We start from the raw sequence: 25,998 nt of genomic DNA on the forward strand, positions 1-25,998 counted from the left end.
TTTTTTTTTTTTGTCTTTGAGATGGAGTTTGCTCTTGTTGCCCAGGCTAGAGTGCAATGGCGCAATCTCGGCTCACTGCAACCTCTGCCTCCCAGATTCAGGCGATTCTCCTGCCTCAGCCTCCCAAGTAGCTGGGATTACAGGCGCCTGCCACCACACCTGGCTAATTTTTGTTTTAGCAGAGACAGGGTTTCACCATGTTGGCCAGGCTGGTCTCAAACTCCTGACCTCAGGTGATTCCCCCGCCTCGGCCTCCCAAAGTGCTGGGATTACAGGCGTGAGCCACTGCACCCAGCCAGTATACTTATTTTTATCCACTTATTTAAATAGTTCCTTAGGATAAACTCCTAGAAGTGGGATAGTGGATCAAAGGACGTGAACATTCTGAATTCTGATGCTGCCACGTTACAGTCCATAAAGATGATCATTTATTACCAATGCTTTTGTGCTTTCCTGATTATTGTGATGCTGCACATATTTTCATTAATATACAATGACCATTTGTATTTCTTCTTTTTGGACTTGATTTTTCATGTAAGAAAGGAAGATTTAAGACTTACAAGTGCATTTTATAGCTCTGTCTTGATGAGGAAACCAAATAGTACATAATTATGAGACTAAAGATTGCTCATACAGAATTTGTTCCCTATTTTATAAATGTAATATATATACATGAAACTCGACACACTTAATATTTAGTGATTAAACCATTCATAATCTACATATATGTATAGTGAGTTGAACAGCATCCCCCTCCCCAAAATGCATGTCCACCTGGAACTTCAGAAAATCTTATTTGGAAACAGTCTTGCAAATGTAATTAGCTGAAAGGAGGTCATACTAGATTAAGGTGGGCCCTAAATCCAAAGACTGGTGTGCTCACAAGAAAAAGACAGAACACACAAGGAAGGCGGTCATGTGACAACAAGGAGTCTGGAGGTAACTAAAGGTACAACTCAAAGAATGCCAAGGACTGCTGGCAACTTCCAGAAGCTAGGAGAGAGTGTGGGACAGGTTCCCCTTCAGAGTCTCCGGGCGTAACCAACCATCATTTTGGACTTCTGGCTCCCTGACTTGTGAGGGAATAAATTTCTGTTGTCTTAAGCCACCTAGTTTATGGTAATTGGTTAAAGGCAGCCACAGGAAATTAATACAACCAAAAGTGACACAAAATTTCAAAAGCCAGGGTTACTGAACTTTAAAAAACTCTGCCTACTCCATGAATGATAAAAATGAAAATGAACTTCAAAGCAATGCATTGGAATATTAAAACTGAAACTATGGAAGAATGCCATTTGTGTGTGTTTATACTGGATAATCACTAGGAGTCATTCTAATTCATCCTCTCCTAACACCTCCATTTAAGAATTCCACTGGACACATTCCCTATCAGTGATGAACAAATCTGAGTTCAGGTTGGTAAAAGTACAACCAATAATGGAGCATTATAATCCTAAACAATATATTACCTAGAGACATACACATACACACTTAACTTTCTCTCCCTACTCAGCTCTGCAAACTCCCCTGAAACTGCTTTTCAGGTAAAAGGTTCTAGATCCACTGCTTGCCAAGCAGATTTCTCTCCCTAAGCAATAATCTTAGATTTTTCAATTGCCATGAAACAGGCCAGGGAAGTCTCCTCCTCAGGAAAGCTGCCAACCACATAAAAATATCAGAGAAGTGACAAATAAAAGGTAAAGGTTAAGTCTCTTTAACTCAGCTTCTTTGCAATATTAAGACCAGCTGAAATGAAAATCTTGAGGTGAACATTCATTTTCTTGGATCAACTAAATCAAATAGGTTGAAAATGATGCATTTTATACTTAATATGAGGCTATGAAAACCATTCACTTCAAAACCTTTTAGTAGTAACTAAACAGTACATATCCTCTAAATGATTTCCTCCATACAACAGAAGAACCCCTATTTTAGCCCAGTATGGGTTTGGAGCAACAAGAACTTGGACGTAGATCTACGCCTCACCACTTACTTACTAGCTGAGCACTTTGAGCAAGTTACTTAACTTTATTCCTTTTCCTTAACTATTTTTGCCATTTTCCTCACATATAAGATAAAGGCAATGACATCAACGTCATTGGAATTACTGGGAGCATAAATATCAAAATACCTAGCATAGTGTTGCAAACATTACCAGGAATCTGAGAGACTCGGATAAGCTTATTAACAAATGCTCGGTTTAACACATGTATAAATTAAGTGCTAGCCATTTAATGACTCAAGGCCTTAATGAAAAAGGAACAAAAATAAGATAATGGAGCCCAAGAGTCCCAACTACAATCCCTCTCACCTACCATTTAGTTAGCACTTCCTGACATTACCACATGACCCAGCGTCAGGTTTTGCTATAATCACAAATAAGATGAAAATAATAGCTCTGCCATGCATCATGCTGCCTTCCCTTAGGAAGTTAATTTTACTTAATATTAGCTTACTAATGTTTAGTCTTCCTTTATTTAGCATTTGTATCTCTTGTAAACCAAGAACCATAACAAGTCTCTTAGAAAGACTACTAACGGATATGAACACCACCATTTCAGGTGGAGAGGTCAAGGTAAACTAATTCTGATGATCTCAGTAAGTCACGAGCAAAATCTGAACTAGACTTTAAATACTACTCTTTCTACGACAGCACACCATTTTTCTTAAGCATTCACTTGATTTGTAAGTGATTCATTATTTTTAATTCCAAAGATCGAATCACATGTTTAAAATAACACCTGGAACACACCTTTTAATTTCCCATCAAAGTCAGGGCTTGTGGCCACCTGGAGTCCTGGATGTGGTAAAAGAAAGCAGGTGACATCGGAGAAACATGAGTGAATGTGATTTCGAACATTCTGAATTTCTTCATGTTGATGTTCCTTCACCTGCCAATGAAGACCAACAATTTACCAACCAAAAGTCCTTTGGTTTTCTTCACTAGGGACAACTAGCATAAGGACAAAGGAAAGAAGACTCCTCAACTCTGATGGATCATAGTGGCCAAATGAGAAAACTCAGAACCCTAAGAAGCAATAAACACACAAATCTGGTTACCCATGGCTTGACTCCTATAGCTAACAAATAGGTGCGTAAGAGTTTCTTTAAAATGAGTATTACACAAGAGATGGTTTATGGGGATGAAGGAGGATCTAACCAATTAGTAGTGACAGACAAAAGATTCCTGTGTTTTGGTTTGGGGGAACAGGTTAGGCCTGTTTATATCTATCCCAAAATAAGTAAAAATTTTCAATAAGAATAACATAACTAAAATTCTGAGTGTGACTTCTAAAGACACATACAGAACTTGGTTTAAAATGTAAAATGGAAATTATAATCAAAGCTTGGGCACTGGCCCAGAGTTTTCTTCCACAGTTCCTCTGTATTGTATATACAGGTTCTTTAATCTTGTCAGGAACAAACATTAGCTTGTGTTAAGATTCATATATAGTTAATGTATTCAATATCATTTTCAATAATTGCTTTAAACACAATAGCCAAAGGCAAATGAGAAAGCTATCACTACTTTGAGATAATTCATCAGAAGATTATAGTCCCACTTACCTGTAAACGCTTATCCAAAAATGCCATTCCTCCTTGGAGTCCATAGCTATATTCATAAGGGAAACTCCAATCTCTAACCAAAAACATCAATGTCTATTTAAGAAAAGAGCAGAACATATTTTAACATGCATAAACACATTTTCAAGAGAACAAATGCAATACATCTTTGCATAATGCCAGCTTCTACAAAGGGGGTAAAGATATGTACTGAAGTGATCCTCCTACCTCAACCCCACCGAGTATCTGGGACTGCAGGCGTGCACAACCTTTTTATTTTTGTTTGTTTGTTTTTTTCTTTTTTTGAGACAAAGTCTTGCTCTGTTGCCCAGGCTGGAGTATAGTGGCATGACCTCGGCTCACTGTAACCTTCACCTACCAGGCTCAAGCGACTCTCCTGCCTTAGCCTCCTGAGTAGTTAAGATTACAGGCACCCACCACCATGCCCAGCTAATTTTTGTATTTTTAGTAGAGACAGGTTCCATGTTGGCCAAGTTGGTCTTGAACTCTTGACCGCAGGTGATCTGCCTGCCTTGGCCTCCCAAAGTGCTGGGATTACAGGCACGAGCCACTGCACCTGCCCCCATTTTTTTTAAGACACGTCTTGCTATGTTGCCCAGGCTGGTCTCAAACTCCTGGGCTCTAGCAATTCTTCTTCTACCTGGGCCTCCCCAAAGTGCTGGGATTACAGGCGTAAGCTACCACGCCCAACCCACAGAGTTTACTTTTTAAGCGATTACTCAACTCTGCCGCTGTAGCAGGAAAGCAGTCACAGACAGTACAAAGACAAATAAGCATGGTTGTGTTCCATTAAAATTTTACCTACAGACACTGACATTTGAATTTCAGGTAATTTACATGTCATAAAATAGTACTGCTCATTTTTTTCAACCATTTAAAAATGTAAAAACCATTCTTAGCTCACAAGTCATATAAAAACAGGTGGCAAGCTAGATTTGGCCTATGAGCTGTAGTTTGCCAATCTGTGAAAACAAAAACAAAGATATGAATTATATTTAAAATACATATTCTAACCTGGAAAGGCTTTTGGAAAATTTCATCCATTGCCAGACGACCGTATTCTGTGAAGAGCTTTAAAAAAGAAGCATTATGGTTTGTAAAGCAAAATTACTTAAAATAGTTCTATGGCTTTTTTAGCAAAGTATTCATTATATTTATATTGATACCAGACTTCTACAGTTTCAAAAGCCCACAGGAGTCATGTACCTTAAAATCATCTTGGTTATTCCCTGCTCACATCCCACATCCGAATTCATCAACAAATCCAGAATCCAGCCACTCACTATTTCCATGTATGCAATAGCCTCCTAACTGCCTCAGCCCATGCCTCCCTATGGGCTATTCTCAATACAGCAGCCACATTGACTCTGTTATAATATGGTTAGTTAGATCATATCATGGCTTTGCTCAAAACCCTGCAACCTCATTCAGTATTAAAGCCAGCCCTTACAGTGTGATGCAGCCACACTGGCCCTCCTTCCTGTTCTTCAAACACACGGGGCACACTGCTGCCTTAGGACCTTCGTACTGGCTCCTCCCACTAACTATAAGTTCTTCTCCCAAATATCCTATCCTCATGATCCGCTCCCTCACTTCTTAAGGTCTTTCAAATAGCTCCTCAGTGAAGACGTCCATGGCCACCTACCGAAAAAGATTACAAGTTTGCCAATAATATTTCCTACTTCATGTCTTTAAATTTTTTTTTTTTTTTTTTTGAGACAGAGTTGTGCTCTTGTTGCCCAGGCTGGAGCGTAATGGCACGTGGCTCACTGCAACTGCCGCCTCCCAGGTTCAAGCGATTCTCCTGCCTCAGCCTCCCGAGTAGCTGGGATTACAGGCATGTGCCACCACACCTGGCTAATTTTGTATTTTTAGTAGAGATGGGGTTTCTCCATGTTGGTCAGGCTGGTCTCAAACTCCTGACCCCAGGTGATCCACCTGCCTCGGCCTCCCAAAGTGCTAGGATTACAGGCATGAGCCACCACACCCAGCCTTAAAAATTTTTTTCTTAACATTTATCATTATCTAATATACTATACCTCTTCTTGTCTTGATTTGCATCTGTCCTTATACTAGCATTTAAACTCCATGAGGGCAGGAATATTTGTCTGTTTTGTGTACTACTGGATTTCCAGCAGCAAGAAAAGTGTTAGGCCCATAATATTTATGCCATTCAAATGACTGAATTCTTTAAGGTTAAGGTTTACATGTATATTTACCTCTATTTCTTCAGGAAGCCTCAATAAAAGCATAACAAAACAAAGTTTAAAAGTAAATAAATAAACAGGACAAAGCAGCCAGCAGAGAAGACCTGTCAAAAACATTCTGGATAGAAAATAGACAAATGAGAACTGTCTCAAGTTTTGGCTTTCTCTGTTCTGCTAAGAAATCTGGAAGAGACAGGGACCAACAAGGAAGAAGCAAATTATCTCAGTAGAATCCCTGAAATGCTCAGAAATTATAAGCATACAGTCACCTTACAGGAGGAGGTGTAGGAGTGCAGCTGACAACTAGAAAATATGTGAGTCTTAGGAAAAAGCACCTACACTTCCAGGTACCCCTCTCTAACCCCCGTATTTTTCCTGCCTCCATAGAAGATGGGAAGTGTACTATCTGGAGAAGATAAATCCAAAAAAAAATCTAGACTTAAGATACCAAACTCAGCTGAGGTTAGGAGTAAGTCTCCTACCTTCAAACAGGTACTTAAATCAAAGTCCACATAGCGAGCAGTGGGACTCCTTAGCCCTCTCACCCTACTGGTTGCCACAGCAAGCTTCTACCCACCAAGGCAGGAATTTAAAGAAATTTTTTCCAGGGAAACTAACAACCCAAGAATAAATATCTGCAAAAAAAACAGACATTTAGGAGTTGGCAACAAAATAGCTAGATAACCTTGCCAAACCACCTACCTCATTGTGATCCAAACCAGTACACAAGGCCTATCCTCTTATCAAAGCTCCTAGTTGGATTGTTAGTGGCTCTCTCTTAAATAGGTAGTCAAGGACCACCAGCTAGACATTTGAGAAAAGCCTCTTAGCAGGGCTGTCCACTGTAATCCCAGCACTTTGGGAGGCCAAGGCAGGCAGATCACTTGAGGTCAGGAGTTCGAGACCAGCCTGGCCAACATGGCGAAACCCTGTCTCTACTAAAAATACAAAACTTAGCTGGGCATGGTGGCAGATGCCTGTAATCCCAGCTTCGCAGGAGGCTGAGGCAGGAGAATCGCTTGAGCCCAGGAGGTGGAGGTTGCAGTGAGCCAAGATCGCACCACTGCACTCCAGCCTAGGCAGCAGAGTAAGACTGTCTCTAAAAAAAAAAAAAAGGCAAAAAAACAAAAAGGCCAGGCACGGTGGCTCACACCTGTAATCCTGGCACTTTGGGAGGCTGAGGCAGGCGGATCATTTCAGGTTAGGAGTTCGAGGTCAGTCTGACCAACATAGTGAAACCCTGTCTCTACTAAAAATACAAAAAAATTAGCCGAGTGTGGTGGCACGCACCTGCAGTCCCAGCTACTCGGGAGGCTAAGGCAGCAGAATCACTTGAACTTGGGAGGCGGAGGTTGCAGTGAGTGAGCCAAGATCGTGCCACTGCACTCCAGCCTGGGCAACTGAGGGAGACTCCATCTCAAAAAACAAAAAAAAGTACTAAAAATCCAGGTTAGGTGGGAAACTTATTTGGAAGAAAAACCTGCCTTCAACTGACATGAAGCTTTTTATAGGCTTATTTACCCCATTTGACTGGTCATATATTTCACTGAAGAAACATTAATGTGTTTAATCAGAAGGTTCTGCATGAACATCAACACCCAGCTAATTTTTGTATTTTTAGTAGAGACGGGGTTTCACCATGTTTGCCAGGCTGGTCTCGAACTCCTGACCTCATGATTCACCCACCTCAGCCTCCCAAAGTGCTGGGATTACAGGCATGAGCCACCACACCCAGCTGTGATTTCTTTTTTTACATCAAAATATTTAATCTATCTGGTCTATCTGGAATTTTTGTATATAGTACAAGGTAGAAATATAATAATATAATTTTCTTTTTTTTTTTTTTTTTTTTTTTTTTTAAGACAGAGTCTCACTCTGTCACCCAGACTGGAGTGCAGTGGTGTGCTCTCAGCTCACTTCAACCTTTGCCTCCCAGGTTCAAGTGATTCTCAGGCCTCAGCCTCCCGAGTAGCTGAGATTACAGGCATGTGGCCACCACACCCAGCTAATTTTTTTTTTTTTTTTTTTTTGTACTTTTAGTAGAGACGGAGTTTCACCATGTTGGCCAGACTGGTCTCGAACACCCAAACTCAGCCTGCCTCAGCATTCCGAAGAGGAATATAATTTCTAATTTATCTAAATATGTAGCCAACTGTCCTAACACCATTTATTGACTGATCTATCCTTTATGGTATATGTGTATATATTCTTAAGTAGAATAAAATATATGAAAATGTAGTATATCATAAGTACACTGCATTGATCTATTTTTTCCTGAACCAATGCCATGTTCTTGTAATTACAGATTTATAATATGTACTAAGTCAATTATCTCATATTTCCCCTGTAATTTTCTTGGCTGTTTTACAATTTAACTTTCCAAATGAATTTCACAACAATTCTGTCAGGTTCCCAAAATAATGCCTTTATGATTTTGTTTAGTGGGGAAGAACTGACAACTTTATAATTCTCAGTCTAAATGAGATAATGTTTATAACACACTGCAGTATCTAGTACAGAGTAAGCAATAAATACATGTTGGCTATTATCCCCACATAGAAGAAACAAGGCATATTTCTGCATGTTAAATCTTTTATATGACTCATACAATTCTGAAGTGCTCCATATACATCTTTTTAAAGTTTATTCTGTTTTCAATATTTTGTTGCTATAGTCAACTTTTTCCATTACATTTTTAAACTGGTTATTGTTAGTAGAGAGGAAAACCTAATGATTTTGTATCTGTATTTTGTAATGGAGACCTTAATTATTTTTTAAGTTCCAAATAATTTTCTAGTTGATTCTTACGGATTTCTAGGCACATAAACATATTATTTTCTCCTCTGTAATATTTATATTATACAGTTGCTGAGTCTACCAACAAGCCTTGTCATGTGAGACAAGCTGAATTACATAATCATTGCATCATAATCTACTTACTACCTCTTACGGGCTGAATTGTGTCCCGAAGAAAAATATGCTGAAGTCCTCGCACCTGGTACCTGTGAATGTGACCTTACATATATCTATAGCACTTGGCCCTCTACCTCACACAAGGTAAGCATTCGAAAAATGGATGAAAGGAAGGAGCTTAGAAAGGAATAAATTTCAGGTGAAATGGTGACCAGCTCAAGTTGTGATGGAAGTTTTACAGAACAACAGCTCTCAACCACTAAGCCATGGCACTGGTATAGAACTACCAATTATGAAGTACAGACAATTGCCATAAGCAACATTAAGGACCGAGGTTTAGGAGGAATTTTCCTTGTTTTTTTTAAACAAACATAAAATAGAACTAATTCAGGGTAATCCCTATAATAATGACACCCTTACTCACTGACATTCTGATGCTTTCTTGAATGTCAGTGGGAGAAGTAGCATTAGAGCAACATACCAGAATTGCATCCAACCCTGGAATACTCACAAAAGAGCATTTTGTGGGAAAAACAGATAATAACTGCTGCTATAAAAAAAGAGAAGAAAAAGGCCAGGCGTGGTGGCTCATGCCTGTAATCTCAGCACTTTGGGAGGCCAAGGCAGGCGGATCACGAGGTCAACAATTTGAGACCAGCCAGACCAACATGGTGAAACCCCGTCCCTATTAAAAATACAAAAAGTAGCCGCACACGGTGGTGCACACCTGTAATCCCAGCTTGCAGTGAGCCAAGACTGCACCATTGCACTCCAGCCTGGGGACAAGAGCAAGACTTCGTCTTAAAAAAAAAAAAAAAAAATCTATTCTGAACATGGCAGCCAGACTGATCCCTTTACAACATGTCGGATGACATCATTGCTGACGACCCTCCCACGGCTCCCACCTTCGCCAGAGGAACAGACCCAGCATGAGTGGAACCTCACTGCCTCTCTGACTTCATCACTTAGCCCTTCCTGTCACACTCTCCAATCCTACCCACTGGCCTCCCTGCCATTCCTTGATCTTGCCAAGCACACTCCCCTCAGGGTCTGTCTTCCAGGAGCTGCTCCTCTCCTGTAACAGTTTTCTGCCCAAATGTATCTGAAGGACTCATTTGCCCACTTTCTTTCATTCTCTGCTCATTAAGGCATTCCCCAACTGCTCCTGCTCCACCCCACCAATGGATATACATAGTATAGAATTACTATGAACCAAAAACCTTCCTCTACATTTCAATCTTTTGCTAAAAACTATTCAGTTGTAAAATTTTTCTTAATCTTAAAACTTTTAAATAATATGATGTTAAAACTGTTATGAGAACTACATACCTGAAGCTGTTGAAGATCATCTTCTTGAATGTTCTGGGATAAATTATAAATCTAGAAAACAAAAATCCAGATTGATACTACTCTGGCTTACTTCAAACAAATCCCAAATAAGCCTAAAGGGCTGACAGAAGTTTTGAACAATTGAAGACTTACATATAAGAACATGAGGCCTGTTCAAACAGTAATATGATCTGTCTTTTGGAAAACTATGCACATAAGGTTGAAATCAAAAATTCTTCCTTTACAGTTTAAAATATAGTTTTCCTAAGTTCTAATCAAATCTATATTTTCTATATGATGTAATAGATATAAATTTCCATTTTCTGGACTTTTCTTGGAACATATTATATATAATTATGACCAAAGAGGAAAAATTCTTTGGCTCCTTCTCAAACTTTTAAGAGTTTAACTGAGCCAGGTGCGGTGGCTCACGCTTGTAATCCCAGCACTCTGGGAGGCCGAGGCGGGCGGATCATGAGGTCAGGAGATTGAGACCACGGTGAAACCCCGCCTCTACTAAAAATACAAAAAAAATTAGCCGGGCGTAGTGGCGGGCACCTGTAGTCCCAGCTACTCGGAGAGGCTGAGGCAAGAGAATGGCGTGAACCCAGGAGGCGGAGCTTGCAGTGAGCCGAGATTGTGCCACTGCACTCCAGCCTGGGCGACAGAGCAAGACTCTGTCTCAAAAAAAAAAAAAAAAAAAAAAAGAGTAACTGAATCTACAGTTTAAAAATAATATTTATGTAACATCCCAGAAATTCTGTTAACAGAACAATAACCAAAACTGTATTTCCTCCCTTTATCTTACTGCCTTTGAGAGCTTTTGAGTCAAATGGTTTTTACCTGAACAGAACTAGTCATAGTGCTTAGAGCAAAGATGGTAGCACAGTCTTTCACAGTTGACTGGCTGTCAAATGCCCCCTGGGTATCCATCAGAACAACTGCAACCTAAAAAAAAGGAAAATACAAACAAAAGAGATTAAACTAAGGAGGAAAATGTAAAGGAGAAATTGAAAAGTATAGGTAATACATACTTAAAGTACAGGTAATGTTTACGTGAGCCTTAAGCACCTGCTTGTAGGTTCTGTACAACTATTTAGGTGCTTTGCTTTGACTACAGCACTCTACTGAAGATTATCCAGAGGTATACAGAGCAATATGGAAGGCAAAAATTGCCCCACCAACTGAAACAGACAAAAGTTGAAAGCAATTAGCTTATCACCCAGCCAGGCATTTGGATGTTTTCTGTTGTTGAAAAAGAAACTAAAAAATATTCATCTTGGCCAGGTGCGGCGGCTCACACCTATAATACCAACACTTTAGGGGGCCGTGGCAGCAGCATCACTTGAGCCCAGGAGTTCAATACCAGCCTGGGCAACACAGTGAGACCCTGTCTCTATACAAAATTTAAAAAATTAGGATGGGTGCAATGGCTCATGCCTGTAATCCCAGCACTCTGGGAGGGAGGCCAAGTCAGGTGGATCACTTGAGGCCAGGAGTTCCAGACCAGCCTGGCCAACACAGTGAAATCATGTCTCTACCAAAAATACAAAAATTAGGCCAGGTGCAGTGGCTCACACCTGTAATCCCAGTACTTTGGGAGGCCAAGGCAGGTGGATCACCTAAGGTCCAGAGTTCGAGACCAGCCTGGCTAACATGGCAAAATCCCGTCTCTACTAAAAATACAAAAAAAATGGGCATGGTGGCGCACACCTGTAGTCCCACCTACTCCAGAGGCTGAGGCAGGAGAATCGCTTGAACCCAGGAGACAGAGGTTGCAGTGAGCCGAGACCACACCGCTGAACTCCAGCCTGGGTGAGAGAGCGAGATTTTGTCTCAAAAAAAAAAAAAACCAAAACTCTTTGGTATATACCCAAAGGAGCTGAAAACTTACGTCTCAACAAAAACCAACACATGAGTATTTATAGGAGCTTTATTCTTAATCGTCAAAATTTGAAAGCAACCAAGATGTCCTTCAACAGGCAAATGGATGAACAAACTGGTGCATTCATAATGTAGAATACTATTCAGCAATAAAAAGAAATGAACTATCAAGACACAAAAGAGTTGCAGAAATCTTAAAATCGCATTGCTAAGTGAAAGAGGCCAATCTGAAAAAGCTGCATATTTTATGATTCTAACTATACGACATTCCAGTAAAGGCAAAACTATGGAGACAGTAAAAACATTGGCCGGGCGCGGTGGCTCACGCCTGTAATCCCAGCACTTTGGGAGGCCGAGGTGGGCGGATCACGAGGTCAGGAGATCGAGACCATCCTGGCTAACACAGTGAAACCCCGTCTCTACTAAAAATACAAAAAATTAGCCGGGCGTAGTGGCGGGCGCCTGTAGTCCCAGCTACTCGGGAGGCTGAGGCACGAGAATGGCGTGAACCCGGAAGGCAGAGGTTGCAGTGAGCCGAGACTGCGCCACTGCACTCCAGCCTGGGCAACAGAGCAAGACTCTGTCTCAAAAAAAAAAAAAAAAAAGGATCAGTGGAGGAGTTTGTGGGGAGGGAAGAAGAGAGGAACAGATAGGTACATTACAGAGAATGTTTAGGGCAGTGTGACTATTCTGTATGATACAGTAATAGTGGGCACATGTCACTACACAGTTGTCAAAATCCAATGTACAACACAATCAGTGAGCCCTAAAGTAAACTATGTATGGGCTTTAGCTAATGACAATATATTGGTTCAAATATTAATTGTAACAAATGTATCACACTATTACAAGATGTAAACAATAGAGCAAACTGAAGGAAAGTGTGGGAATGGGGCAGGTTCCAATTAATTTTCCTGAAAACCCAAAACAAACAAAATAAACATACGATTTTTTTTTTTGAGACGGAGTCTTGTGCTGTCGCCCAGGCTGGAGTGCAGTGGCGCGATCTCGGCTCACTGCAAGCTCCGCCTCCCAGGTTCACGCCATTCTCCTGCCTCAGCCTCCTGAGTAGCTGGGACTATAGGCACCCGCCACCACGCCTGGCTAATTTTTGTATTTTTAGTAGAGACGCGGTTTCACTGTGTTAGCCAGGATGGTCTCGATCTCCTGACCTCATGATCCGCCCACCTCGGCCTCCCAAAGTGCTGGGATTATGGAGTTTCACTCTGTTGCCCAGGTTGGAGTGCAATGGCACGATCTTGGCTCACTGCAACCTCCACCTCCCAGGTTCAAGCGATTCTCCTGCCTCAGCCTCCCGAGTAGCTGGGATTACAGGCATGAGCCACTATGCCCGGCTAATTTTTGTATTTTTAGTAGAGACAGGGTTTCACCATGTTGGTCAGGCTCATCTCGAACTCCTGACCTCAGATGATCGGCCCACCTCGGCCTCCCAAAGTGCTGGGATTACAGGCATGAGCCACTGCGCCTGGCCTTTTTTTTTTTTTTTTTTTTTTTTTGAGACAGAGTTTTGCTCTTGTCACCCAGACTGGACTGCAAAGGCACAACCTCGGCTCACTGCAACCTCTACCTCCCAGGTTCAAGCAATTCTCCTGCCTCAGCCTCCTGAGTAGCTGGGATTACAGGCGCACACCACCACACTCGGCTAATTTTTGTATTTTTAATTGAGCGACACTGTCTCCAAAAAAAAAAAAAAAAAAAAAGTTGTTTTCTGTTAATTTTAATATCTGTGTTAGTTCTGAGACAGTTTTGATTGATTTTTCTCATTTGGGTTATATTTTTCTGCTTCTTGCATGTCTGCAAATTTTTGATAGGATGTAGATTTGTGGATTTTCCCTTGTTGGGTGCTGGTTATTTTTGCATTCCTATAACATATCTAGCTTTATTCTGAGATGTAGTTAAGTAATTTGGAAACTCTGGTTTTTTCTGTTCTTGCTGTTTAGATTTGTTAAATGGAACCAGAGAGTGTTGGTAGTTATTCCTCATTACTGAGGCAAGACTCTGAGTACTCTTCCTAATCCCACTGCAATCTCCGCCTCCCAGGTTCCAGCAATTCTCCTGCCTCAGCCTCCCAAGTAGCTGGGATTACAGGTGGGCGCCACCAAGCCCGGCTAATGTTTGTATTTTTAGTAGCGACAGGGTTTCACCATGTTGGCCAGGCTGGTCTCGAACTCCTGACCTCAGGTGATCCGCCCACCTCAGCCTCCCAAAGTGCTGGGAATACAGGCATGAGCCACTGCGCCTGGCCTTTTTTTTTTTTTTTTTAGATGGAGTTTAGCTCTTGTTGCCCAGGCGGAAGTGCAATGGTGCAATCTCGACTCACTGCAACCTCCACCTCCTGGGTTCAAGCGACTCTCCCGCCTCAGCCTCCCAAGTAGCTGGGATTACAGGCATAACCCACCACACCCAGCTAATTTTTTGTATTTAGTAGAGATGGGTTTTCACCATGTTGGTCAGGCTGGTCTCAAACTCCTAACCTCAGGTGATCCACTCACCTCGGCCTCCCAAAGTGTGGGATTACAGACATGCGCCACTGCGCCTGGCCAAAGAATTTTAAATGAACGAAGCATCAACCAGCTGTGGAACAACTTCAAGCAGCAAGAGGCACATGTAATAGGAGTCTCCAAAGGGAATAACAGACCAAAAAAACTTGAAGAAATAATAACCTTAAAATGTCCAAATTTGATAAAAATTATAAATCTGCAGATTCAAGAAGCTCAACAAAACCCAAATACAAAAAAACATGAACTACATTGGCCTGGCATGGTGGCTCACGCCTGTAATCCCAGTACTTTGGGAGGCCGAGGCAGGCAGATCACGAGGTCAGGAGATTGAGACCATCCTGGCTAACACAGTGAAACCGTCTCTACTAAAAATACAAAAAATTAGCCAGGCGTGGTGGCAGGTGCCTGTAGTCCCAGCGCCTTGGGAGGCTGAGGCAGGAGAATGGCGTGAACCTGGGAGGCAGAGCTTGCAGTGAGCCGAGATCGCACCACTGCACTCCAGCCTGAGCAACAGAGCGAGACTCCCTCTCAAAAAAAAAAAAAAAAAGAAACAATGGCAGCAAAAAGGCAAAGGGGCAACACCTTTGAAGTACTGAGAAAAATATGTTGGCCTAGAACTCTATACTAAGAGTAAATATTTTCCAAAACAAAGGCAAAATAAAGATTTTTCAGATGTATGGAAGCTAAAAGAATTCAGTACCAACAGTCCAGCACTTCAAAATATCAAAGGCGGACAGGCATGGTGGCTCACCCCTGTAATCCCAGCACTTTGGGAGGCTGAGACAGGCGGATCATGAGGTCAGGAGTTCCAGACCAGCCTGGCCAACATTGTGAAACCCTGTCTCTACTAAAAATACAAAAATTAGCTGGGCATGGCGGTCTACGCCTATAGTCCCAGCTAATCAGGAGGCTGAGGCAGAAGAATTGCTTGAACCTGGGAGGCGGAGACTGTAGTGACCAAGATTGTGCCACTGCACTCCAGCCTGAGCAACAGAGCAGGATGTCTCAAAAAAAAAAAAAAGCACAAACAGGCGTGAAGGCATGCTTATAGGATTGGGCTAAAAATAGAAGTTAATGGATGAAAGTCTGTATAAGAAACACTGACTTACCCCTACTGATCCTTACAAAGAAATCTGTGGAGAGGCTCTATACCCATAGCTTACAAGGCATGGATGAGACTGGGGCTAAGAAGCCCTACTGATAGCTGGGGGGTAGTGAATGCCCACCTTCTGAACAGTGAGATCCCCAATGCCATTTCCCTGCTCAACTCCCAGAACAACAACAGCCAGATCTGTGCCACCCATACAGGAGTAAGGAAGTAAAGAACAGAAGTGGTAACACATAAGAGCATCAGCCTCTGGGAAGTGAAAACTGGGCAGAGAGGAGAATAACACACATGACAGCTGCTTTCTGTTAGAAGCCTTACAGTAGTATTTGACCTTTTAAACTATATTCATGCATTTTATTTAAGAATCTTAAAAACAATCAATATGTATTAATTTTAAATCATTCACTTTGATAAAAAGTTGTTTTCACATCTTCCTTCCTTTTACTGAAAAAAATTTCAGAAAATAACAGTTCATAAAAGACACAAACAAATCAACAGGTATATACCAGTGGAAAACACAATATGAAACTAAAAATGCCATTGGCTTTTTTTTTTTTTTTGAGACGGAGTCTCGTACTGTCGCCCGAGCTAGAGGACAGTGGCGTGATCTCGGCTCACTGCAACCTCTGCCTCCCGGGTTCAAGTGATTCTCCTGCCTCAGCCTCCCAAGTAGCTGGGATTACAGGCACCCACCACCACACCCAGCTAATTTTTTGTATTTTTAGTAGAGACAGTGTTTCACTATGTTGGCCAGGCTGGTCTCAAACTCCTGACCTTGTGATCCGCCCACCTTGGCCTCCCAAACTGCTGGGATTACAGGCGTGAGCCACAGCGCCCGGCTGCCACTGGCTTCTTTAATTGGTTAAGAGCACAAAATGTAACAGGCAGAAGGTCTGTTTCAAACAAATTAAAAAGCTATGTGTTTTTTAAATTCTCCCCAAGTCGGATATACACACACCCACAAAAATAATATAGTGTGTGAAGGAAAGCTGTCATACACAGTAAGTTGTATCCTGAATTATTCAAGGAAACACATGTTGAAATAGGAATTAACAGAGTCAGCAACAGATTAATATTTTTTAATTGAGTCTAAAAATGCTACATGGCCCTAAGCAATACTATATAAAGTACTGTTAGGTACAAAGGAAAAAGTCTGTATAGCTTTTAGCAAAAATGTTTTTCCAGAAAAGAAAATTAAAATAATGCAATCAGCAGACCAAGGAGACTACAGCTAGACATCGGAGCTACAACTTCTCATATCTGTGTCAGAAAATCCTATTTATCCACAACAGACTAAAATTTCAGGACAAAATAGGGACTTTTTAACTTTTCTTCCTTTATCCATTTTAAATTCTTTAATAAAAGGTTTTTAATTGGGTTAACACAGTACGTGCTGAAGTTCATATTTTGTTGTTGTTGTTGTTAATCTGTAAGGTCATTTTCATCCTTACCTTCTTCCCACCTGGCTTCTCCACAGTGAAAACTTCACTCCAGATCTGAATCCCAGTGGTTTCTGGATCAGATCCCCCTCTCCATGAAAATCCTGTTAATGGTTCTTCTGGGTCACCCAAACAATTTGAATGGCCACTTTCCTTCTACAGAAGTAAGAAATTTCCATTAAATCTTAAATTAAAAATTTTATGCATCAAGGATATTATCTATGAGCTTATTTCGCTTTTTTGGACATTAAAGTCTCACTTTTTACTTGAAATAAAATAATTCTATCTTACCTGAGAATATAAGTATCGTAGCATAAAATCCAGAATGAAGGACTTGCCCTTTCGGAAGGCACCAGCCACTGAAACCACCACCACATCAAGATCTCGGATGTGGTCCTGCAAGAGGATGCTGGCCAAGGCTTTCTCATCTAGCTCAAAGGAATGTTGATCTTTCTGAACCAAAACAACCTGCACTGGACCAGGCTTGCTGCTCTCCATGGCATCACCTATGTTCATGCAGAGAAAAAAAATCAATGTCAAATATTTAAAATATGTTTTCGAATATAGGGAAAACAAAAACTTCTTAAACAGGGGACAGGGCCAGGCTCAGTGGCTCATGCCTATAATCACAGCACTTTGGGAAACCAAAGCAGAAAGATTACTTGAGGCCAGGAGTTTCAGACTAGTCTGGGAAACAGTGAAACCCAACGCTATGAAATTAAAAAAAATTAGCCAGGTGTAGTGGTGTACACCTGTAGTCCTAGCTACTTGGGAGGCTGAGGCAGGAAGACTGCTTGAGCCCAGGGGTTTGAGGTTGCAGTGAGCTATGACCATACCACTGTACTCCAACCTGGGTGACAAAACTAAACAAAACAAAAAACGGACACAAAAGTACTAACCATAAAAGGGCAGGGCACAGTGGTTTGCCCCTGTAATCCCAGCACTTTGGGAAGCCGAGGTGGGTGGATCACTTGAGGTCAGGAGTTCAAGACCAGCCTGACCAACATGACGAAACCCCATCTCTACCAACAAATACAAAAATTAGCCGAGTGTGGTGGCATGCACCTGTAAGTCCTAGCTACTCGGGAGGCTGAGGCACGAGAATAACTTGAACCTGAGAGGCAGAGGTTGCAGTGAGCCAAGATCATGCCATTGCACTCCCACCTGGGCGACAGATAAGACCCTGTCTCAAAGAAAGAAAGTACTAACCATTAAAGAAAATAAAATAACACAGACTTCATTAAAATTTAAAATTTTGTTCACTTAAAGACTTCAATAAGTAAAAATGCAAGCCATAGGCTAGGGAAGAGTATTCACAACATCTGTTTCCAAAGGACCCACATCCAACATCAACATAGCAATCCCTAAGAAAAAAATAACAGGCACTTTGCAAGAAAAAGATATACAAATCCCATTAAAAGGTACTTCCGTATCATTACTTAACAGGGAAATGTAAATTAAAACCACAGTAAGATACCACTACCTGCCCATCAGAATGGCTAAAATTTAAAGACTGACAATATCAACTTTGGGACAGGGTATGAAGCAACTGGAATTCTCACACATTCTGATAGGAGCACAAAATACTAAAGCCACTTCAAAAAACTGTTTGGCAGTATCTACAAAAATTAAATGTATCTGTGATCCAGCAATTCTACTCCTAGGTATACACCTAAGAGAAATGAATGCCTACGTCCACCAAAAAACATATATACAAGAATGTTGAGCTGGGCGTGGTGGCTCACACATATAGTCCCAGCTACTTGGAGAGCTGAGGCAGGAGGATCACTTGGGCCCAGGAGTTCAAGACCAACCTGGACAATACTGCAAGACTCTATCTCAAAAACAGAAAGTTCATTATCAGCTTTACTCAAAACAGTCCAAAAGTGGAAATAAAACAATGTCTATCAATGACAGTGTTTGCCACTGCTAAGCTTTATTTAGAGATATATATATACAAATATATATATATTATTTAATCCTCAGAACAACTCTATTATGTAAATAATACTGCCCCATTTTAAAAAGAAGGAAATGGCCAGGCTCAGTGTCTCACACTTACAATCCCAGCACTTTGGGAGGCCAAGGCAGGCTGATCACTTGAGGTCAGGAGGTCAAAACCAGTCTGGCCAACATGGTAAAGCCCCGTCTCTATAAAAATACAAAAAAAAAAAAAATTAGCCAGGCGTGGTGACGCACGCCTGTGGTCCCAGCTACTCAAGAGGCTGAGGGAGAAGAATTGCTTGAACCGGGAGGCAGAAGCTGCAGTGTGCGGTGATCGTGCCACTGCACTCCAGCCTGGGCGGCAGAGCGAGACTTGGTCTCAAAAAAAAAAAAAAAGAAGGAAATGAAGGCTTATGAAGGTTCAGCATATTGCCCAACAGGTCCTAGAAATAAGCTCAAAAAGAACTTTAGGTGGCTGTGTTTTGCATATCACTAGTAATAACTCAAAAAGTTTTAGAAGCAATTAATTCTATAGTTCAAAATTAAGCACTAACTAGTATTATACTTTCCTTACCAGAGTTTCTCTACCAAAACACAAAGATAATTAATTAATTTGAAATTGAGGCCAGGCACAGCATCCACGCCTGTAATCCTAGCACTTAGAGAAGCTGAGATGGGAGAATTGCTTGAGGCCAGAGTTCAAGACCAACTTGGCCAATATAGCAAGAGACTGTTTTAAGAGAAGAGAGAAGAGAAGAGAAGAGAAGAGAAGAGAAGAGAAGAGAAGAGAAGAGAAGAGAAGAGAAGAGAAGAGAAGAGAAGAGAAGAGAAGAGAAGAGAAGAGAAGGCAAGGGGCCGGGCACGGTGGCTCACCTGTGCAATCCCAGCACTTTGGGAGGCCAAGGCGGGCAGATCACCTGAGGTCGTGAGTTCCAGACCAGCCTGACCAACATGGAGAAACCCTACCTCTACTAAAAATACAAAATTAGCCGGGTGTGGTGGCACATGCTTGTAATCCCAGCTACTTAGGAGGCTGAGGCAGGAGAAGTGCTTGAACCCAGGAGGTGGAGGTTGTGGTGAGCCGAGATTGCACCACTGCACTCCAGCCTGGGCGAAAGAGTGAGACTCCGTCTCAAAAAAAAAAAAAAAAAAAGTGAAAAGAAAGCAGGAAGGAAATTCATTCAGGCTAGATGTGGTGGCTCACGCCTGTAATCCCAGCACTTTGGGGGCCAAGGCAGGCTTGTCACCCGAGGTCAGGAGTTCGAGACCAGCCTGGTCCAACATGGTGAAACTCCGTCCCTACTAAAAATACAAAAATTAGCCGGGCGTGGTGGTGGGCGCCTGTAATCCCAGCTACTCCAGAGGCTGAGGCAGGAGAATTGCTTGAACCTGCACGGTGGAGGTTGCAGTGAGCCAAGATCGTGCCGCTGCACTCCAGCCTAGATTTCAGAGCAAGACTCTATCTCAAAAAAAAAAAAGAAAGAAAGAAATTCAGAGCCACTTAGTAGCTGTGGACTTATGGGAAGTTCACAAAAAACTACCAGTGGAGCCTAAGGAATGAATAAAGAACTATTTCCCTAAGAGTGAGTATGTGTCACTGTTATTAAAGATGTTTTTAGGTAGTTAAAAGGACATAGTAATTTTAATAATTATGCATGTTAATGTATACTTTAAAACAATAAATCTGTATTTTGATAAATTATCCTTTAGAAGGATGCTAAGTTTAAGAAGTCTGTTTGTTTATCTATTTAAGACAAGGTCTGGCTCTATAACTCAGGCTGGAGTGCAGTGGCACGATCTTGCTTCACTGCAACCTCCGCCTCTCCGGCTCAAGTCATCCTCCCACCTCAGCCTCCCAAGTAGCTGGGACTACAGGCATTCATCACCACACCCAGCTAATTTTTGTATTTTTGGAGAGACGGTGTTTCACCATGTTGCCCAGGCCCGTCCTGAACTCCTGAGCTCAAATGATCCACTCATCTCAGCCTCCCAAAGTGTTGGGATTACAGCAACACCGTACCCAGCCAAGAAGTCAATTTAAAGTAGACTTAAGGAGACATATCCAGTAAAGCTTAGTACTGACAGGCAGACATGGCCAAAATCACAGCAACACGGTACCCGGCCAAGAAGTCAATTTAAAGTAGACTTAAGGAGACATATTAAGTAAAGCTTAGTACTGACAGGCAGACATGGCCAAAATCACAAAGATGGTTCCAGAATGACTTTGCCTAACCAGCACTGAGGGCTACAAGATCATGGCAGGCAAAGCAGACAAAACAGTTTGACTGCAAGACCCTCTCCCCTTCAAGCTACTGGAATTGCTGCTCACTTTTTACATTTATATTATCAGATAGCAAGAGAAGGGTTCTTCGCATTTTTTTTTTTTTTTTCTGGAGACAGTATCTTGCTCTGGCACCCAGGCTGGAATGTAGTGGTTCAATCCTAGCTTACTGCAGCCTCAAATTACTGGGTTCAAGCAATCCTCCCACCTCAGCTGCCAGAGTAGCTAGGACTACAGGTGTGTGCCACCATGCCTGGCTAATTTTTTAATTTTTTGTAGAGATGGGGGTCTCATTATGTGGCCCACATTAGTCTCAAACTCCTGGGCTCTAGTGATCCTCTCACCTCAGCCTCCCAGAATGCTGGGATGATAGGCCACTGTGAATGTGGATGATAGCCACTGTGGCTAGCTTCTTCCTACTTTTTAAGTTTTTGCAGACTATTGGAAAACAAGTTATAAATATAGGTTAAATGTCATGCTATCATTGTAATCGATGTATACTAATACTTTTCTTTCCTGTTATTGCCTGGATTAAAAAGGAAACATTTCTGTGAATAATCTCTTAGGGTTCTTATTGCCCCAGCAGCAGGTGAATCCAAGATCCAAAGACCTTCAGTCTTTCATACAAAGAACTAATGAGAAGAATTTATTCAGACTTCAGGGATAAGCCACAGTGTTAAGTACTGTGTAGCACTCAAAGAAATACAAAACAAAGTCTCGATTGTGGCAGAGATGTCTGGTTGTTCCCCCAATATTAATTTCTCTCGCCTGCTATATAATAGATTTTTAGCTGGGCATACAACTGCCCAGAAGAAACACATTTCCAACCCAAATTTATAGCTAGGATATGACCAGGTGACTAAATTCTGACCAATGGGAAGTGACTGGAAATGACAGACACAACTTCCAGATCAGGCATCTTCCCCCTGCTTGCTGGCTAGATGTAAAAGTGGGAGTGAATCCTCTTGGGCCAGGCATATGAGGGCAACACCCCAAGAATGCTGGTGAAACAAGAGAGGTCAGATTTCATAGAGCAGAACTGCCATACTGGTTCACTTCTATGTGAAAGAAAAATAAATGTCTGCCTTGCTTAAATCACTTATTTGGAGGCTCCATCAAATACAGCCAAACCTAGTAGCCAACACAACAGCCTTCCAGGACTTTACAATTAAGTTCATCATACCAGATCTTTCTGTTTTATCTGTTTCACTATTAAAAGTTTACTGAGCGAGGCCAGCCTCCGTGGCTCACGCCTGTAATTCCAGCACCTTGGGAGGCAGAGGAAAGCAGGTCACTTGAGGTCAGGAGTTCGAGACCACCCTGGCCAACATGGTGAAACCCCGTCTCTACCAAAAATATAAGAAATTAGCTGGGCGTGGTGTTAGGCACCTGTAATCCCAGCTACTCGGGAGGCTGAGGCAGGAGAATCACTTGAACCCGGGAGGCAGAGGTTACTGTGAGCCAAGATTGCACCACTGCACTCTAGCCTGGGCGACAGAACGAAACTGTCTTAAAAAAAAAAAAAAAGTGTACTGAGCAATGTGAATGTAATGAGCAATGTGAATGTAATGAGCAATGTCAATGTAATGACACACAGCACATACAATAAACTATTGTATTTTTTTTTTTTTTTGAGATGGAGTCTCGCTCTGTTGCCCAGGCTGGAGTGCAGTGGCGCGATCTTGGCTCACCGCAACCTCCGCCTCCCAGGTTCAAGCAACTCCTCTGCCTCAGTCTCCCGAGCAGCTGGGACCACAGGCATGCACCTCCATGCCCGGCTAATTTTTGTATTTTTAGTAGAGACAGGGTTTCACCACATTGGCCAGGCTGGTCTCAAACTCCTGACCTTGTGATCCGCCTGCCTCAGCCTCCCAAAGTGCTGGGATTACAGGCGTGAGCCACCATGCCTGGCCAGTAAACTATTGTAAAATGAATGAATGACATGTACCATAATGTAGTTGAAGGCTACAACCCAAAGGATGCAAGTGGCATTGTCAGAGCAGTAGACATGGAAGATAAAGTTACGTGGTTACAAGATGGGGTTATCCAATGATAAGAATATATACAGTTGGCTGGGCGCGGTGGCTCACGCCTGTAATCCCAGCACTTTGGGAGGCCGAGGCGGGCGGATCACAAGGTCAGGAGATCGAGACCATCCTGGCTAACACCGTGAAACCCCGTCTGTACTAAAAATAAAAAAAAAATTAGCCAGGCAAGGTGGCGGGCGCCTGTAGTCCCAGCTACTCGGGAGGCTGAGGCAGGAGAATGGCGTGAACCCCGTGGGGCGGAGCCTGCAGTGAGCCGAGATCGTGCCACTGCACTCCAGCCTGGGCAACAGCGAGACTCCGTCTCAAAAAAAAAAAAAAAAAAAGAATGTATACAGTTGAGACCGGGCATGGGGGCTCATGCCTGTAAATCCCAACACTGGAAGGCCGAGGCGGGCGGATCACCTGAAGTCGGGAGTTCAAGACCACCCTGACCAACATGGAGAAACTGTCTCTACTAAAAATACAAAATTAGCTGGGCGTGGTGGCACATGCCTGTAACCCCAGCTACTCGGGAGGCTGAGGCAGGAGAATCGCTTGAACCCCAGGAGACGGAGGTTGTGGTGAGCTGAGATTAAGCCATTGCACTCCAGCCTGGGTGACAGAGTGAGACTCCATCTCAAAAAAAAAAAAAAAGAGGAATGTATACAGTTGTGTACGGTGAACTGTACTTCAAAAGAAGCTGAAGACTACTGAGGACAGCTATGGGGGAAAAGTCCTTACTCATCTCTTCCTCTCCCTGTAGCACAGTACCCAAGAATAAAGGAAGGGAACCAGACTCTGTTTAGTCGGAAGAGCTGGGGTGACTCTGCATTTCTCTTCACACCAGTAACATAAACATGATTATCAACATCCACCAGATTTAAAAAGATCTTGTTGGCCAGGCATGGGAGATCTCGCCTATAATCCTAGCACTTTTGGGAGGCTGAGGCAGGCGGATCACCTGAGATCAGGAGTTCGAGACCAGCCTGGGCAACACGGCGAAACCCCATCTCTACTAAAAATACAAAAATTAACCAGGCATGGTGGTAACGCACCTGTAATCCCAGCTACTTGGTATCACTTGAACCTGGGAGGCAGAGGTTGCAGTAAGTCAACCACTGCACTCCAATCAGGGCAACAGAGCAAGACCTTGTCTCAAAAAAAAAAAAAAAAAAAGTTGTTGTTCACTGACGGTGCTCCTTGGGTTTGGGCCTATGTAAGGGAAGAATTATTTTGAGCTGTACGCACCACCAATAATGCAAGTTAAATGGAGCTGCTTATATATTACACCTTTTTTAAGACTGGGTCTCACTCTGTTGCACAGGCTAGAGGTGCGGTGGTGCAATCATGGTTCACTGCAGCCTCGACCTACTGGGCTCAGGCAATCCTCCCACCTCAGCCTCCCAGTATCATCTCACTGCAACCTCTGCCTCCTGGGTTCAAGCAATTCTCCTGCCTCAGCCTCCTGAGTAGCTGGGATTACAGGCACCCACCACCACCCCTAATTTTTGTATTTTTAGTAGAGGTGGCGTTTCACCACCTTGGCCAGACTGGTCTCAAACTCCTGACCTCAGGTGATCCGCCTGCCTCAGCCTCCCAAAGTGCTGGGATTACAGGCGTGAGCCACCGCACCCAGCCTATCCTCTGTTTGGATGATACAACTTCACGGATCTCTAACTTGCATTTAGTCTAAATGTACAACTGCCTAATGGACAGATTCACCTGCTTACTCTCAGAAGTAACCTGTGGAAATATATGAATTTAGGACTCAAAACACAAGTTCCTGTTCCAGCCCTACCACTAACAACCTGTGTGATCCTGGGCATGTCTAGTTTTCAGTTTCATCACTAAAATGAGTCGAGTGCTAACTAGGCGCGGTGGCTCATGCCTGTAATCCCAGCACTTTGGGAGGCCAAGGGGGGTGGATCGCGCACCGTGCGATCAAGTGATCCATCCACCTCAGACTCTCAAAGTGCTGGGATTACAGGCATGAGCCACCATGCCTGGTCCACTTGTCAGGAATCTTAAACTCTGGAGATATAGTCTCCGGGGAGGGTACTAAAAATATCTGTAAGTGGCAACTTTACACGCCTTGTCCCTTTAGAGAAGCAATTATTTTCCAAAGTCTAATTCTGCATACTGCAACAACAGTTAATGCTATATTACATTACTTACATGAATATGGATAACGTGGTATTTTTGCACAGACACAAAGCTACAGCTGGACCACAGTCACATCTGTCATTCACATGTATTTATGTGAATTTACAACCTATGTTTAAAATTCCAGAAATAATTCATAAGTCTTAAGATTGCAATGCAGTTCTTAGTACCATGATGAAATCTTGTGCTATCCTGCCTGGGACATGAATCATTCCTTTTTCCAGAGTATCCACACTTTCTTTATACACTATCATGCCCATTAGTTACTTAGTAGCCTTCTCATTGATCAACCTAGTGTATACAGGGCTCAGTGCTATCAGCAGTTTCAGGCATCCACTAGGGGCCTTACAATATATTCCCCTCAGATAATGGGGACTACTTCATTGCTGTAAATAGCTCATGATAACATTCTATCAGTCATCAATTCAAGTATGTAGAAAATGTTGAAAACCTTTGTATAATTAGAAAGCTTTTTTTTTTTTTTTTTGAGACAAATTCTTGCTCTGTTGCCCAGGCTGGTGAGCAGTGGTGTCATCCCTGCTCACTGCAACCTCCACCTCCCAGGTTCAAGTGATTCTCCCACCTCAGCCTCCCAA

The 25,998-nt window shown here is 42.4% G+C and overlaps 1 protein-coding gene across 4 annotated transcripts in view; it reads right to left on the bottom strand.

Moving 5' to 3' along the window:
• The window catches only part of ATL3 (atlastin GTPase 3), a 52,022-nt gene that overhangs the window by 18,131 nt on the left and 7,893 nt on the right, over window positions 1-25,998 (bottom strand). For 3 of the 4 annotated variants that reach the window (XM_058438837.1, XM_032153158.2, XM_032153157.2), the window contains exons 2-8: window positions 17,279-17,493; window positions 17,000-17,143; window positions 10,878-10,982; window positions 10,035-10,085; window positions 4,600-4,656; window positions 3,568-3,660; window positions 2,753-2,891 (exon numbers count right to left, since the gene is read on the bottom strand). In XM_058438837.1, the coding sequence (XP_058294820.1) occupies window positions 2,753-2,891; window positions 3,568-3,660; window positions 4,600-4,656; window positions 10,035-10,085; window positions 10,878-10,982; window positions 17,000-17,143; window positions 17,279-17,485 (796 nt within the window). In that variant the 5' untranslated portion in view covers window positions 17,486-17,493. The remainder of the gene's footprint in view (window positions 1-2,752; window positions 2,892-3,567; window positions 3,661-4,599; window positions 4,657-10,034; window positions 10,086-10,877; window positions 10,983-16,999; window positions 17,144-17,278; window positions 17,494-25,998) is intronic. The other variant, XM_032153159.2, reaches the window with a different exon arrangement.

This window comes from Hylobates moloch, unplaced genomic scaffold (assembly GCF_009828535.3).
Source record: "Hylobates moloch isolate HMO894 unplaced genomic scaffold, HMol_V3 SCAFFOLD_5, whole genome shotgun sequence".
In the NCBI taxonomy this organism is placed as follows: domain Eukaryota; kingdom Metazoa; phylum Chordata; class Mammalia; order Primates; family Hylobatidae; genus Hylobates; species Hylobates moloch.